General features: G+C 40.0%; 1 protein-coding gene and 1 long non-coding RNA gene across 45 annotated transcripts in view; one reads left to right on the forward strand and one right to left on the reverse strand.

Annotated features, from left to right (window-relative positions):
• Positions 1 to 331: 331 nt before the first annotated feature.
• shot (dystonin-like protein short stop) overlaps positions 332 to 11,551 on the reverse strand; it is a 94,925-nt gene continuing 83,705 nt past the window's right edge. For 10 of the 43 annotated variants that reach the window (XM_064682150.1, XM_064682149.1, XM_064682133.1 and 7 more), the window contains 15 exons: positions 11,114 to 11,339; positions 9,094 to 11,053; positions 8,860 to 9,034; positions 8,552 to 8,611; positions 7,750 to 7,794; positions 7,250 to 7,321; positions 6,872 to 7,049; positions 6,687 to 6,804; positions 6,384 to 6,613; positions 6,200 to 6,317; positions 4,427 to 4,617; positions 3,183 to 3,456; positions 2,924 to 3,119; positions 2,126 to 2,215; positions 332 to 1,110 (listed from right to left, as the gene is read on the reverse strand). In XM_064682150.1, the coding sequence (XP_064538220.1) occupies positions 969 to 1,110; positions 2,126 to 2,215; positions 2,924 to 3,119; positions 3,183 to 3,456; positions 4,427 to 4,617; positions 6,200 to 6,317; positions 6,384 to 6,613; positions 6,687 to 6,804; positions 6,872 to 7,049; positions 7,250 to 7,321; positions 7,750 to 7,794; positions 8,552 to 8,611; positions 8,860 to 9,034; positions 9,094 to 11,053; positions 11,114 to 11,339 (4,075 nt within the window). In that variant the 3' untranslated portion in view covers positions 332 to 968. Of the gene's footprint in view, positions 1,111 to 2,125; positions 2,216 to 2,395; positions 2,462 to 2,923; positions 3,120 to 3,182; positions 3,457 to 3,591; positions 3,771 to 4,426; positions 4,618 to 6,199; positions 6,318 to 6,383; positions 6,614 to 6,686; positions 6,805 to 6,871; positions 7,050 to 7,249; positions 7,322 to 7,749; positions 7,795 to 8,551; positions 8,612 to 8,859; positions 9,035 to 9,093; positions 11,054 to 11,113; positions 11,340 to 11,551 lie in introns of all 43 variants that reach the window. The other 33 variants (XM_064682167.1, XM_064682160.1, XM_064682139.1 and 30 more) reach the window with 17 other exon arrangements.
• On the forward strand, positions 3,372 to 4,017 carry LOC135428271 (uncharacterized). Of its 2 annotated transcripts, none has more exons than XR_010436227.1 (2): positions 3,372 to 3,510; positions 3,577 to 4,017. It is a non-coding gene; the product is annotated as an uncharacterized LOC135428271 (long non-coding RNA). The 2 variants fall into 2 exon arrangements; XR_010436228.1 differs by having other exon boundaries at positions 3,381 to 3,506.

Raw genomic sequence — 11,551 nt, forward strand, 5'->3', positions numbered from 1 at the left:
TTGTGTGTGTGGTTGGTATCTTCTTGTTTTATGCTTACTAACTAAATATTAATTAAACTTAGAGTAATGACTTTTAGTATATAATTAAATATTTTTTGTTTTCTTTCTTTTATTATGCGGCTGTCAAGCTTTACTTTTACTATTAGTTTCAACAGAACAAAATCAAATTTCTCTTAAACGTTTGGGTTTAGTTTTTTTGGTCGCATACGCAACTGCCATGCCCACAGCTGGAGCACGCCCACAAACTGGCGATTTTGTGGACGCATTCAAAGACTGCAAGGACTAATGACAGCGCGCAGCGACATTTAATTCGAATGCTTTTTCATTTTCATTTTCTTTTGTTTTTTTTTTTTGTAATTTTCTGTTTTGTTAATTTTTATAGTTTTTGTTTCATTTTTTTTTTTTAGATTTTGAATTGGCTTAAGCACTTGGAGTGTATTTTGCATTTTATATAAGTATATACAAATTATAAATTTGGAAATCAATATTAAAGTATAACTAGTAAATAGTAGGCATTAAATATTAGTAGTAGCAAAAGGTCTGTAGTAGTTAGTATTACTTGTAAGTAGCTTTCTCAACTTTGTGTGTGTGTGTGTGTTTGGATAGCCTTTTCTTTATAACGGTTGCTATAAAAACTTTTTTTCGCAGTTCTCTAAACTCTCATTTTGTTGAGTTTTTTGTGTCTTTTACGCTTAACCAAGATTTGCAAATTTTTTAGTGCTGTTTTTTACAAAATATTTTTTGTATAAATTCTCAGCGACTGTTTGAACTGGTTCCTGTTGCTACATTTTCTACAGCAATGTAGTCTCTCTGTTGCGTGTGTAGAGTCTGGCGGGGGGCAGGGGGAAAGTTCACAATTTGTGGTTGATTAGTTGAAAGAACTTCAGTGCATAGTTAGTTATTTTAAGATTTGTGTGTTTTTTTTGTTATTTGTTTTTAATTGTTAATTGGCAACTGTTGCGTCCGCCTTAAAGCCGGAACGGTTCACGCTTCTCAGTGGGCGTGGTTCCACGGGATGTGCGTCGCATCGTCGAGCTGAATGTCGGCTCCGCGGAGCTCTTCCGCGGCGTCTGCATGCCCGACGGCGTTGAACTGCCGCTGATGTTGCGCCTGTGGAAAGGAAGTCCAAAAAAAAACGTAAGTATGGGCCAAGGCACTTGGAAATTTGAATTAAATAAAAACTTGAACAGTTTAACAATTAAATAAACAATAAATAATAATAGCTAGTTTCGGCGTGCCGAAGATTTAATGCCCTTGCAGATATATGTATTCTTTTTATATTTTCCCAACCTTCTTAAAGCATATCATTTTATAGTAAACTGAATTGAAAGTTTCTGAAGACAAATTAGAAAGCGAATTATATTCGATAAATGTACAATTAAATTTCTGTTTAAATATGTTAAGCGTGTGTTAAATCAGGTCTAAAAGCCTAAAAAAGCTGTTTTTATATTTAAACTAAACTTTAAATATTACATTGCTATAACCACTAGAAGATAAAATTATCAGATAGTAATTGTAGTAATACTTTTAAGAACAATTAATAATGTTTTCTTTAATTTACTAGATATTAATAAAACGTCTCTTTTTTTTTTGATTTAAATTAACTGAATTGAATAACAATAAAATATCATTTATTTTTTCAAAATTATTTCTTCCGATCCGTTCTTTTATTGTTTATATATTATCGACTGTAGCTACGATTCCCTAAAATCCTTTTCTGAACTAGTATAACCAACTATTTTTTAAGAGAAGACACCGTTTTAAAGTTTACTCCACTCGGCTCTAAAAAATGTCATTATATAGTAAGAAGCTCTTTACAATCGGACGTTTTATCTATTTTGCCTCTCAATCATAATATCCTCTGCAGGGTTATATAACAAAATAGTACTTAAAGCATTAATGGAAATTAGAAAACTTTCCATGCAATTGCAGTTAGACATGCACTGGTTTTACAATTGATAACATAATTTGAAACAATAAACATAAACAAATATATAAAAATTATAATAATTACTTGCTACTATTTGCTGAATAATTTCATAATTGTCTACAGTGGATGCTCATTTATATATATATATATATATATGTATATAGCACTCTCTATATATGGTATACAGAAATTTACCCCAAGCTGCTTGGATTTGCAGACGAACTGGTGGGCGATGATGTTTTGGAATCGTTGAGGGGTATCTTAACCGGTATCCGTGATGGGCGGCTTTAGTATATGTTTGTGAATAGTTAGCATAAGTACAACCATTACCGAAATTGATATCTTACGAGCTATAGCTAAAAAACTAGCCCTAAAACTTGATTGATTTAACTTAGGTTGATAAAATTATAATTTATAATAATGTTATGTTTAGTATTGTTTGTTGTTGTTGTTTTTGGGCATTACCTAGTGGGTTTGAAGCCGAAGCCTGTTAGTGCTGGTATACTGGATGATCTACTCATGCCTCCATTGCTGTTTTTTGCAGTATTTATATTTTTTGTTTCAGGCACAAGTCGGTATAATTTTTTTGGTATTTATTTTATTTTTTGATGTTGCAGTTAGTTGCATTCAAGCATTTAAATTTCGATATGATATTTTATTTCAATAAAGCCAATTCGTTTTGTAGGTTAGCGTTTAAATGATGGTATTTATTTGGTATATTTGGTATTTTTAATGATTTTTTGTTTCATATAAGCCAATTCGTTTTGTAAGTAGCATGTAAAATGGTGATTTTGGTATTATGTTGAGAATGTTTTGTATATTTTTTTTTTTTTTGATATTTTGTTGGTATTTTTTGTTGTGTGAGTTTTGTCAAAAGTTAATGCAGTAACCGAAAATAATTTCAAAAATAAATTGATAAATTAATAAAGTTCAAATATGTTTATCAAAAACCCACCCTTAACCCCCAACAGAAAAATCTAGACGAATGCTTACCTTGTGGGCGCTGGACTTGCCGAACCGGACGCGGTTTTGCGTGTGATGGTGCTGGTGCCATTAAGCCGGCTGCCCGGTGTGGCTGCTGTAGCTACAGACAGACGCGCCGGGCGAGGGGTGGTGCCGGTGCCGGTGCCGCTAATGGTGCTCGCAGCGGATGCCTTGCGCTGTGGTATGCGCGAGGGGGTGTGATCATCTGCAAAGAAAAGGCGTTGGTTCAAATCTGACTGATTTTCATTTGATTTGAGCACTCTATTACCTGTGCTATCGAGCGAGAGCGTGGAGCCATGACGTGACGGCGGCTTGGAGCCTTGTCTGCTGAGCGGGCGTGAGTTGGGCTTGGAGCCGGCACGCGATCCGCCTGGCGTCAGACCCGTGCGTGTGCTCGTATAGGTGACCTTGCGCGGCGTATAACGGCCAGAGGGTCCACCATGGCTGCCCTCATTATCGCTAAGCGAATCGGGCGTGCTGGCCGAAAGCGAAGATCGCGATGGCCTTGACATGGGTATGGAACGTACCGAACGCTCGCGTACCTGGTGGTGGGTAAACAACAATGAAAGATTAGTGATGCAATCTTTTGGGCGTAGGTATCTATTAGTGCCCCCTGCTAATGGCCCTGTTTCCTGTTGCTTTACTTCCGTCTGCTTCCTCAGTTGAGTTCGACTTACCCAGTGTGTTGTTGGATGACAATGGAGCACATGTGGACTCAGTGGTACCGAGCGGCTGGCATTGCAGCGCACGAATACTGTGCCGCCGGCGCCCATGTGTATGGGAAAGGCGCATGGGACTTGGTCTTGTGCACGGATTTTCTCAAATATTGGCATTAACTCGGCCAAGTGCTCATCAGCTACATATATATAGAAACACAATTTTGTTGTTGTTGGCATTTTGCTCAATATAGCTTATAGCTGACTAAACGGTATATGATCATTTAAACAACTTGCCTCTATACAAAGAAAAATCAACATAACCTCTAAATGACTGCACATAACCTCAATAGAACCTAACCTCACAAAGCGCGACAGTTAGCGCGCGCATGTGTAATTTATCTAGCATTAAACTCAAAATATATGACGCAGCGTAACATAAAACAATTCAAGGAGTAACAAATAAATATTTATAAAAGATATATACGATATATGTATGTAGTATAGCAACAACAATACGTTCAATACAATAAATATATATAGAATAATGTAAATTCTCATGCACAAAAATCAAGAGTCAGCGCGACGCAGCGGCAGCAGCGAGCGATTATATTTTTTGTTTTAAAAGATGTTTGTTTTTTGTTTTTGTTTTTTTGTTTGTCAACAACACACACAATAAACCCAAAACGAAAGCTCAAAACTTACCTCTCAGATAATATAAAAGCCTAACATGGGATATACACTTATAGTATTCGGGAATAGTGTTGGGAATGTGGGGGAAATTCATGTTTTGCTTTTGTTTTCTTCTTATTTTCTTTTTTGTTAACCCACAACTGTCACTGGCTTGTTGATTTACCTTTATGATGGGACCCTGTCCACTCATATATGGCGGCAAGTTGGGGCTACCGGCGCCGCCATTTTGCGAACTGTTGGCAGTTTGGGCAGCATTGGGCGTGGAACGTCTGGACGTAAAGGCGGCCATGCTCTGTGAGACGCCATCGGCCAATATGAATTGCTCGCGTAGCTCAATGTTAGTGCGTCCCTTGGCTGCTCCGTTCAATGCCGGGAATATACCATGAGGTATATATATAAACATATATATATATATAAATACATATACATATATATATATATACCAAACACGCGTTTATGTGAGCGTGTGCATTTGTTGTATTTTTGTTTTTTTTTTTGTAATTTTGTTTTTGTTGCAGGCGAACATATAACAACAACAATAACAACGAAATTTTGTTACCGCATAGTATTTTTCAGAGTTTGGTATTTTTTGTTGGTATTTTTGTGGTAATTTTTTGGGCGCAGGCGAGTGCATGTTGGGCGTGGGCGTGGGCAGCGCAAGCGGATATTTGTGGTACACACGGGTTTACATTTAAATATCGGGCACATTGCGTTATCGTTATCGGTTTCATTTTAATACAGAAATAAAACATTTGAAAAAGAAAAAGGGGGAAAACATAAAATTTGATTAGTAAAAACGAAAAACGGTATACAAAATTATTAATACAAAAATTCAAGTTTTCAAAAAATTGGACGCACAACAAACAGAAATGAACAAATTTACGAAGCGTGACATGAAAAAGTATAGTTACAGCTAAGTTAGGTCGGCACAGCTGTTAGTTAACAGCCGGCACAACTGTAGCCATGTTAAGCAAGAGAATAAAGCAAAAAAAAAAAAACAGCATCATGCACTATATAAATAAGCAAGTTTTTTAGATCAATTTTTAGTCAAGTTAGATTCTAGGCAATAGACGTAGTGTTTCTTAACCCAGATTAAAAAATACTATATAAGTAGATAAATACAATGTGTGGTATGGGGTAGGATAAAACGCAGAGTTAACATATAAAAGCAACAAAAATATGAGCATGATTACTAAATGGCAACCCTAGACTGTGAGCTTTTCAGTTTTCGGGCTTTAGGATAGGTTTTTGGTTTTTGTTTGGATTCTTGATATCGTTTGGTTATTGTGTGTATGAAAGGCTTCAAAAATTAGGCGCCGACTAAATGGCAAAAAATTCTTTAAAAATAAGGCGCACTGTTAATTTCTCGTTTTGTATTTTGTAAAGCAACTTTTCGACCAAACAAATTAATGAGGTTTTCAAAAATTATGTTTTGTTTTAAGGTTATGTTGTTTTTGTTTTTTCTTTTGGGTTCATATACTAGTAATATTTTTAGGCACAAAAGTTTTATTTTTATTATATATTTTTATTTGTTGGTTAAATGACCATATCCGTTTGGTATTATTAATATGATATTTGGTATGTTTTAAAAAAATGTTTTGCATTTGTAAAAAAAAAATTGTATAATTAGTTGTTAAGCACAACTGTACCTATGTTTATGTATGTGAATTAAGAGACATGATCAAAAATGGTTTTTAAAAAGAATGATGCATATATGTTTAATCTAAGGTATAGACAAAATGCATGAGCTGAGATGGGAATGGAATTTTTATGTTTTTTTAAGTTTTGTGATATGGTGGACTACAAAAATTACACTAGAAATAATATGCGATAAATGTATGAAATCCAACAAGATTTATCGATAATTTTCGTGTATGTACGTGTACTAAATATTTATAGAGAGCGTTTGTCTGTTGTGTTTGAGTATGGAACTTACCGCGACAAGGATCGTTCTTCTGCAGGAATTCATCCAAAGCGACCCAGCCGCCACCCACGCGCACCATGACAGTGCTGCGCAGGATGCGTACCAGGCGCAGTTTCTGGGAATCACCAAACTGTAAAGATTAACATAACACACAGTTAACAGCTGTTGAGTAACTCTTATTGGAATGTAAACTCACTCTATATTTGCCTTCGCCAACTTGGAACACGCGGAACTTTTGGCGACATGTGCAAAGCATGACCAAACGTTTGACCTCATCGTGTATTTTATCGGAATCGTTGGCGGGTTTACGTTCCTGCCAATCGGGCCGCAGAGCGGCAATGAATTCCTGCCAATCGATAAGACCCTCGCCATTGCGATCAAACAGATCCGCAACAGCCTTCATTTCCAGACCAGAAGTATCGAATTCTAATAGAAAGGGGTTCAAAAATATCATGAGAAAAGCTGCAGATAGGGAACTTTGTCTATTTGAAAAACTTACTCGTATTCAGTATGCCATCGATAAAGACATCGCGTGGTATCATGCCATTGTTATCCTTATCCATTTTCCGGAACAAATCAGTCAAGCGCGATTTCTTGTGGTTCATGTACTTGAGGAACTGCAAAGAGGGAGAAAATTGGAATTATATAGATTGTTTAATAAGTTCTATATAGGGAGTTACTTACGCGTTTGCGCCAATCATCCCAGCTAAAGTTGCGAGCACGCTCGACATCCTTCAAATACATAAGATGCTCATGCAACAAACGCTGACGCTCCCATGACAGCATCCAGACATCGCGCCACTTGTTCCACAAGAGTTTCGCGCGTGGTGAACGGAATTCAAGATCGGTACCGGTAGAGCTGCTTGGAAATAGTTGAATATTATTAATATATGCGTAAGTTTATAGGATAGTTATGAAGCGTATCACAACAAGAGAGCTAATTAGATTGAAAAAAACAAATAACGAAACTACAAAATGCTTAACATACACAAAATATTTAACAGAGCATTTAGCATGAGCGCACAGTTTGCACAGTTAAATGAAGAGCGTCGGGCCACTTACCTTGGCGAGAAACGGGGGCCAAAGTGCGGCAGGCGATCTCTGTCGGGCGTATCACGCGTGGGCGTAACACGACTGTACAGGCGATTTACATATATATATATATATGGATATATTGATGATGCAGAGCAAATATTTAAGCAGCAAGATGCATAGAGTTTGATATGAGACAACGTTTACGTAGCGTGATGAAAGTAGAATCACAAAAAAGAGACAAAAGAGAGAGACAAAAACAAAAACGATCAAATAACGAAACAATATACACAAATACACATTGTAAAAGACAAAAATAACATTTATCAAAAATTTTGTATATAATTATTTATATGTATATACACAAAATAAATAACATGTCGCAGCATTTCCAAAAATAGTGTTGCATAGAGCCAAAAAAATGTAAAGTTTGAGAAAAACAAAAGAAATTTCATTGATAATTTTGAAAGTGCATGCACAGTTATTTTTGAAACTATTAAAAATCGCCCTAGGAAAGGCTGATAACTCACCTGCCCTTGCGTGCGTTGAGTCCTTGATCGCGTGAGCCCTTGAAGCTGTGAAAGAGAGGGTAGCAATAGCATATTAAAAAAATTGCACAACTATGTGTTGGAAAAAACAAAATAAAGCAACAGTTTTAGCAGCAGTGTGTATAAGCCGAGTGCTGTGAACGAGGCAGTGTGTGCGAGGTGCAGTGGATACTACGTGGTATGCTAGATGGTATAAGTACTAACTAAGTAGATAAGTTAGCATTTTATTAAGAGCTACAGAAGATATTATTTTTAAATAATGTACAGGTAATAGCTACAAGCTATTTACCTTATAAAGAACATTAGTTATTTTCGACATGAGCTCAGGTATAGCAATATCTATAGCCCAGGCGGGGCAAACGCACCCAACTAAATGCACTGTTCAGTTGCCTGTTTAGTTAAGACAACTCAACAAGCGTGCAGTAGGCATAGGGTATAGATTTGCTTGAAGCTCTTGTTAAAAAAGGATTTCTTTAATCGTGAAGCAATTTATTTATGTTGTGATGAGTTCATGGTATGGTAGTTGATACAGGTAGGCTTAGCAAACATAGTATGTTAGCTCATTTTAGCACTACATAGGACACGAAATAGCTTATATTTTTATTTATTCAATGGTTTGCCTGATATTTGCGTTTTTTTTTAATTGTTTAATGTTGCAATGTTAAGCAAAATGCAGTCTTGAACCAGTTGGTAATGTGTGCGTGTGTGTGAGGTAGTGTTGGTAAGCGCATTCTGTTTGAAGTGGCTTGCAATTTTAGAGTACAGTATAAAGTAGCTGTCAAACCTTTGACGTCGAAGCTGGCCATCGGGCGACTGTTCGCGCAGATCGTGACTGGAGCCACGACTACAGTTGTATATATATATAGAGTTGTTGTTGTTGCAAGGTGTACAGTATTTGGTATATTGTGGTATATTTTTGGTAGACGATAGGCAAAAGTTTGTGTGCAAATCGTTGCAGGGGAAAATATTTGATATTTGTAGCAATAAAATTGGTGAAAAATAGCAAAAGAAATAAAAGTAAAAAATAAAAGTAAAAAATAAAATGAAATACTCATATATACAAAAGTCAGATGGCAATTTCGTAATACTCACACTGGCGTCTTGCCACTTCGCGATGGTTTGCGCGCGCCAGGAGGGAGTTGACGAGGCTTGCAGGCGCGATCCACTTCATTCTGGCGGCGTGCTGTGTTCTCCATGAACTCCTTGTGATCTTCAATCAATTTCTCTACAGGTGGAATCTCATCCGGCAGCTGTTCGTGCTTCAGATCTATATGAGGAGAACAGAAATAGAAATCGACCAAATAGCTTTCAATTTGGATTACTTACTCAATAGGGTGCCTTCGAGTCCGCTGAGCCAAGCGAGCAGCTCCTCAATGGTATCATCCAGATCCTTGAGCGATTGCAAATGCAATTCGAGCTTCGACTCGCGGTTGATGGCCCATTGTCGCACCTCCTCCCAACGTTGCTGTATAATCGATAGCCAGTTCTTGATGATGGGTATGGCATCCGGATAGGCCTTGCCAATAATCTCCTCTGCATATTCGAACGTTTCGCTCTTCTCACGCTCACGCACGCGCAGATCACGCATAAACTCGGTGTGAATGTCCATCATTTCGCGTGAGACCTTCTCATCATCGGGCGCATTCTTCGCATAGCGCAACTTATGTTCCGCATGATCCAGCCAATCGAACAGAGCCTGGACACGAGCATTCAGCTTCTCAGCATCCACCAGAGCCACTTGGAGTCGCTCTCCGCGTTTGCCCACAGCCTTCTGGACCTCCTCCCAAATGGATTGCAGCTCGTCGAGCTGGCGACCCACTTCAGGATTATTGCCCGAGCGCTCTAGGTCACGACCGGTCTTCAGCACGCCCTGCATTTGAGCGGAGCGCTTCTGAAGGTCCTGTTCGATGTGCTTGTGATGCTCACACAAGCCCTGCACCGTCTCCAGATCACCATGCACGGGTCCGTTCTCGTTGAGGCGGCTCTTGGCCTTCTTCAGCCAGTCGAGCAGTTCGCCCAGAGCGTCGCTGAACTGTCCGGAGAGCAGCAAGGCCTCCTCTAGTTTGCGCTGACGTTCAATGCTCTTCGACCAGACACGCGTCCATTGCTCCTTAAGCTCCAGCAGCATCTTGTCCAGCACTGGGCGATCGCCCTTTGGAGCACGCTCCATGAGGTTCTTGCCTGTGCGCATTGTGCCATCGTAGACGGACTGCTTGGCGCCCAGCTGGCGATGTGTTTCCTTTAGCTTGCCAATGTATTTCTTGATCTTTTGCGGCTCCTTGGAGGCGGTGGCTTCTTCGATGATTTGATCCAGCACCTGTTCGGTTTCCTGCAGATACTGCATCATGCTATTCCAGGCATCATTGAACTCACGAGCCTCCTTGTAGCCATGATCCAGAGCGCGTGTGCGCTCTGCCGCTTTGCTGACCACACGCTCCCAGCGATGCTGCACTGAGACGAGCAGATTCTTGATGAGAATCACATCCTGCTTCTGGCTGAAGTATTTAAGATGCGTGCCCTTTTTGTCTAGCAGCAGCATAGCCTCACGATGTGTGCTCACATCCTTTTGCAGGACCTTATGCTCCTCCATCTGGGCTTGAATAGTCTCTAGCACGCGCGAAACGGGTTCAGCATTGGATAGCTGCTTCTCAGCCTGGGTGAGCCACTCGACAAAGGCTTGCAGTGTCTCATGGAATTCGGTGGCCTCCTTAAGTGCAATCTCTAGTTTGATCTTTTTATCGGATGCACGCGAAACCACCGCATCCCAGCGTTGTTTCAGTGTGCGCAGTGTATGCTGCAGGTTGCTGGAGGAGACCTTCATTTGGTTCTGGCGCTTAATGTACTCCTGACCCTGCGCTTGTATTGTCTCAACCTTGGGCCTATTTTCATCCAGCTCATTGTAGACTTCCATAAAGCGTTCCAGCTGCTCGGTCGCTGTCTCTGGCAGACCACCCACCGGCTTGCTGGCACCAATCACGGCATCCACATCGCCCAACCAGCCCAATATGTCCTGGACCTCAGCAATGTAGCCTTGAGCTTCGCGCAGAGACTCCTCCAACTCATGCTGGCGATCGCTGGCCTTTTGTAACAGTTGCTTCCACTCGTTGTTTAGCTTGCGCAGCTTCTCCTGCGTCGTGGAGGCCTCCACAGAACCCTTCTCTGTCTCAATCAACTGGCGTCCTGCATCGTTAAGGGTGTCCACTGAGTTCTGATGCGCCTGTATATCATTGGCCAGCACTTTAAGCTTGGCAAGCTCAACCTCAAGTAGTTGCGGATCGCCGGGTATCTGCAAATAAGATATGTAATTAAATTTGCCTATTTGGAAGCTATTCCTTCGCTGTCTTACCGGTTTCAATTGATCCAATGTGCTGTCTGTCTTGTTAATCCAGACCAACAGCTCGTTGAGTGCATGCTGGAATTGACCCAAATGGAGCAGCGCATGCTCCAGCTGCTTTTGCCGATCGACCATGCCACGCAGCAATGCCTCCCAACGGCGATTGACCACGGACAATGGCTCCCTTATCGATGCCGCCTGCTCCGGCGAAGTGCGTTCCGTTAATTCCACAGCTTGTCTGTAATTGGTCAAGAGAGGATTAACATGAATTGTTTATGGCTGGCGCTTAAAATTCAGGCAGAACGCAACAATAATAACAAAATCTGGCGGCTTGCCGGTGCACATGCAATAACGACTTTGGAACCGCTGGTTCCAGTGGCTTTTGGCGAAAATCATAAGAAACATGCGCAAAGCACATCAGAGATCACAAACCAGAGATCGGGGATCACA

Source organism: Drosophila montana, unplaced genomic scaffold (assembly GCF_035044405.1).
Source record: "Drosophila montana isolate Dmon_TW-CO22-7 unplaced genomic scaffold, ASM3504440v1 contig_2438_1, whole genome shotgun sequence".
Taxonomy (NCBI): domain Eukaryota; kingdom Metazoa; phylum Arthropoda; class Insecta; order Diptera; family Drosophilidae; genus Drosophila; species Drosophila montana.